This window comes from Alosa pseudoharengus, unplaced genomic scaffold (genome assembly GCF_046254945.1).
Source record: "Alosa pseudoharengus isolate Yale_2024_CS ecotype anadromous, Long Island Sound unplaced genomic scaffold, YU_APseudo_1.1 YU_APseudo_1.1_scf_15, whole genome shotgun sequence".
NCBI lineage: Eukaryota > Metazoa > Chordata > Actinopteri > Clupeiformes > Clupeidae > Alosa > Alosa pseudoharengus.
Window position 1 is genome coordinate 24,217,470 of NW_027468620.1, and position 5,000 is coordinate 24,222,469.

Sequence of the window (5,000 nt, forward strand, 5' to 3'; positions counted from 1 at the left end):
TTCCCATATATACTGAGCGCCCAGTTTCCCATACATGAATTAAGCCTAGTCCAAGACTAAATAGAAAATTCAGTAAAAAAATCTCCACTAAAAAATGTAGAAAGTTTTAAAAAGTTTAGCCCAGGACTAAGCTTAATGTGTTCATGGGAAACTGGCCGTGTGAGAAGGCTTCCATCCTCTCCTCCACCCTCTCTGATGGGATTTTATGAGCCTCATCCACAGCATTCATCCTGAATGGGAATAACGTATGAGCTTATGTTGCCGTGACGCCACATGCCGCCACATATCATCATCAGTTTGGCTTCCTGTGAAATGTGTGGTTTTTTGAGTCTCACGTCTTTACTCTTGTGTTTCCCCCCCCTCTGTGTCTTTTTGTGCAGTGACAGTTACGTTGTGCGCGTCAAAGCGGTGGTCATGACACGGGACGACTCGAGCGGGGGCTGGCTGGCACAGGAGGGCGGCGGCCTCAGCCGGGTGGGCGTGTGCAAGGTGCCGCCGGCCGAGCTGACGGGACGCTGCAGCTTCCTCATCCACGGCGAGCGGCTCAAGGACAAGCAGGTAACGCTGCCCGCGCGCTGCCATCGCTGGCTCCTGACCCTGACCCCTCTCCCTTATATTCCTGCTCCCATTTCGGAGACACAATCCTCAGATGTCCAGCTCCTGCACACACACACACACACTGTAGTCATCTTCCTCTTAATAGCTAATGAACAAGACAAGTGCAGCGTTGAGGGGATCAATTTGAATAAAACCTCAAATATGCTGTTATTCTATTTATATGTCAATCTTCAAAGCATGAACACAGAGCACCTAAGGTCACCTAAGATCTGTCTCCACACCATAGCCTGCTTTCCTACCAGTCACTCTGAGGGAGAAACTCTGGCCCACATAAGTAGAGTTTAATGGCTGTAATAATAATAATAATAATAAATAATAATATAATAATCATCTTTATTTATATAGCATTTTTAAACAGCAAAAACCAAGTTACATAGTGCTGTAAAACCAAGTTACCAACCAAGTGTTATTAAGTAGTAAGCATTAAAGAGTTTGTTTAGTAATGGAGCTAGTTTCTTTAGTGTTCAGATTAAAATGAACAGATTACACATCCGATCCTGCTAACTCTAGATTCCACCCTACAGCAGTCGGTCAGTGTTTAGAGCCCAGTCTCACTGATGTATCTTTTTGTGAATGGTAGCCAGTGCTTTCGCTTGAATTGAATCATCTCAGCGGACATGTTTTCCTGGTCAAATGACTGATTTGGCTCTAGTGTACTAAGTGAATTTTGACAAATAAACTAAATAGCTAAATAAGTCGGTGTAGTTCTGTCCTCTTGACACTGAACTCAGAGACACCCTGAATTCCTCAAATTTTATTTGCGTCCAAAATCTAATTTTGGTGACACAAAGCTGCCATTTTGGATTAGGGCGAACAATGTAGTGACTATTTTTCTGATTATTTATCTGATGCGTCGCCCAGTCCGCCTTGGCCGCTCAAACTCGCAGCGGTCCAGATGAGTTTCTAGTTGCTCAAATGGTAAAGAAGCCTTTGAACTGCCAAGATCTGAGGTTCTCTGTCTCATGGGTGCATATATATATATAGACTTGACAGACAATGCTGTGCATTCAGCGTGCCCTCAGTGGCTTTTGGAAAGGAATAAATGTATGTAAATGGCAGAACTTTCTGGGCCAACAGCAACCGAGCGCCGATGTTTTGATTGGCAGGTGATCTTGGAGTGCTTCGTGCGGAAGGACCTGATCTACACCCGGGCTACGCCCACCTTCCATCACTGGCGGGTGGACAACAGGAAGTGCGGCCTGACCTTCCAGAGTCCGGCGGACGCCCGTGCCTTCGACAGGGGCGTACGCAAAGCCCAGGAGGACCTGACGGAAGGTACGCTACGGCATGGCATGGCATGGCACCAGAGCAGGCTAACCACCCACAAGCCCTTTCCCAGTATTCATTCAGACACATCTACAGTGTTATTCTTCCATCACTAGGGATAGGGTGTGGTGGTGCTCATGAATAGGTCTACATGTCAACACAGTCTGATTTACTGCTGTACCTACAGTATATGTGTGTGTACATAAGTTCTGGTTTTCTTCTACTGCTCTTCTGCTTTGATTCTTCTCTGTCTTCTTCGGCTTCATGGAAAAGAGAGTGTGTGTGTGTGTGTGTGTGTGTGTGTGTGTGTGTGTGTGTGTGTGTTTCTGTGTGTGTGTGCGTGCGCGTGCGTGCGTGTGTGTGGCACAGTTATTGGTGTGAGAAAATAGAGCCAGCATGTTGACAATGCGGCACAGGGCCGGGGGACGTTATGTTTAGCAGTGGCAGTCGGGGGCTCTGTTACATCCATCCATCAAGCAGCCCCTCTCTCCTAGTGACCCCAGCTCCTCAGACGCCCAAGGTCCCTTTGTTCCCAGGGCTGCCAGGCAGCTAAGTTAACACCTCCAGACAAGGGCATGAAGGGTCCCCACTCACCCCTCACCCCTCACCCCGGGGTGCACAGGGCTGTGGAGGGACCCGCTTATGTTTAGTGTCTAAGACCATTTGTCTTTTTTTTATTATTTTTTTTTTAGGCTCCACCACTTCCTCCTCTACACTCCAGAATGAGGCTGAGTTGGGTGATGATGATGTATTCACGGTAAGCAATTGTTTGTTTGTTTGTTTGTTTACTATGTTACTTAATGAGCCTAGTTTGACGTAAAACGCTTTTGGCATGTCTCTCGCGCAAATGACTTGTAATAACACTCAGTCAGGGAGGATGTAAGTTGGCTTCAAAGTTTGTTTTCATCTTTTTATTTTTCGTCTCATCATTTCCTTGTGTTTTTTTCCCTCTTCCTCCTGCCTCCACTCCTTTTATTTCTGGAAGCGTGTGAATTGTCCCAGAAAGGGCTGGGTATTTTTATCCTGTGGCCCATGTGCTCCGGGACAGAGTGATGGGTCTTTGTTTGGTGGGGAGATGGTTGCAGTGATAGCTGTTGAAGGGATGGGGTGGGGGGAGTGTGTGTGTGTGTGTGTGTGGGGGGGGGGGGGGTTGTGCTGTTTGTGTGTGAGATAGGGGGTGTCTGTGGAGGAATCAGAACTGGGGTGTGGTGTGTATCTGTGTGTATAAGTGTCTTGGCATGTGTGTGTCTGTGTGTGTGTGCTCGTGCACAAGAGCCAGGTTTCCTGCCGTGTTTTGACCAGACTGCCACGCCGCCGCCGCCACTGCCGCCTGGCATTGGCTGGAGTTTGGTCCCCTTTTGACAGAGCCACAGGAGATGTGCAGCAGCAGGCTGGGTCAGGAGGTGACTTCCTGCTCCCGCCAGTAAAACTACCATTGGCAGCTGCTTCCTAGCTAACTGCCACCGTGATTTACTGCTGCCCAGGGGGAAGCAAGGGAGAGGAAGAGAGAGAGAGGAGGGGGGAGAGGGCAGAGGGGGAAGCCTCAACGATGGCTCATCTTCCACCATCTGACTTTAGTACAGGTCTGGACTGAAGTCTCCACATCCTGTCTCATCGTGCAAGGAAATTCTAATCATCATAATGAAAATAATAATATAACTGATAATAATAGTACAACTGCCAGTACCACTACCATTACTACATTACTACTAGTAGTAGTAGTAATAATAATAATAATAATAATAATAACAGTAATAATAATATTTTTTTAAAGGGGTCATGCCGTAGGGAACCATTTTTGTTGGCTTTGAAATAAGATATGTCACTGACATACCGGGCTTTTCAAATGTGATTGTTGCTTTCCCTGCCTGTGTTGGCCATAGAAAGGAAATGCTCATTTCACGGGTGAATTAGAAAAGTGTGTCATTTCTACATCACAACTGCTAGTATTTATTATGCTCCCACCCCTGTTTGCAATCTAGCAATTCACCTGGAAGATGTCTAAAGATGTTGGCTAATCAGAGTGAAGCCTATCATGCAAGTAAAATTTAATATCAAAATCAAAGCTCAGCTGCAAAATTAGCTTATTGTGCTCCTGTAGGGTTTTCAGAGCATGCTAGAACATCAGGAGGAAAAATAAGCCATGGCATTGATTTTTTCAGTAAAACTTTACAAAAGCATATCAGGGATTGAAAAGTATAAATGTATGACATAGCTCCTTTAAGCCAACTGATTGTGGGGTATTCACTGTTTCTTTTTGCTCATAGTCAGGGTATGTGTGGATTGAGTAGTTTGTGCTGCCTCTGTTCTGAGCTCCCTGGACTGTGTGTGCGTGTGTGTGTGCGTGCTGGCAGTCCGGCATGCCAGCATTTCGAACTGGCGGTATGTTTTTTTATTTTGGAGGAGGAGGGGGCAGTTATGTCTGTGCATGCCCACTGAATGCCCTTTAGCGCAACAGGAGGGGGCAGAGGAGAGGGGCCAGGGGCCCGTGGTCCGTGGTAGTGACCTTTTCCAAAAATTGCCAGTGCAAGGCAAGTGGCCGCAGACAGCAGAAATGCTGCTTTGGATTTACAGCTTCAGGAGATCGGCCTTGTGTGTGTGGGTGTGTGTGGGGGTGGTGTGTGTGTGTGTGTGTGTGTGTGTGTGTGTGTGTGTGTGGGGGGGGGGGGGGTTGGGTAGCTGTTTCTGGGATGCACATTCTTCCCAAATTATTCCTCATGAGCCAACCTATACTTAACCCCCCACCCCGCTCCCTGCCATGGACTATTTTAGTTCATTCAGATCAGTAGAGGGAGGAAGGGATGAAGGGAGAGAGGGGAGTCATTGAGAATTTATCCTGTGTGTGTCTTTGCCTGTGTGTCCTTGTATGCACATGCCTGTTCAGTATCTCAAATAGACTGTGTATAACCTACTGTCTTTAATAGGATAGAAGTGATAATTTATCATTCTGGAGATATAAAAATAGAATACCTTGGTCACATTATTAACATATATAAATGTCTCTCTCAAATTTGAGTTAGTTAGTTAAGCATTAGATAGACAATGTACACTTGCATTTTACGTTGGTTCTCATTGCCACCTCATCTGGAGTAACCTGGCTCTGCAGTTTTGGGAGT

General features: G+C 46.4%; 1 protein-coding gene across 1 annotated transcript in view; it reads left to right on the plus strand.

The window, feature by feature from the left end:
- Nucleotides 1–5,000, plus strand: part of spred2b (sprouty related EVH1 domain containing 2b) — a 31,680-nt gene that overhangs the window by 14,315 nt on the left and 12,365 nt on the right. Inside the window, exons 2-4 of the mRNA XM_076285978.1 lie at nt 381–558; nt 1,725–1,893; nt 2,577–2,641. Of these exons, the coding sequence (XP_076142093.1) occupies nt 381–558; nt 1,725–1,893; nt 2,577–2,641 (412 nt within the window). The remainder of the gene's footprint in view (nt 1–380; nt 559–1,724; nt 1,894–2,576; nt 2,642–5,000) is intronic.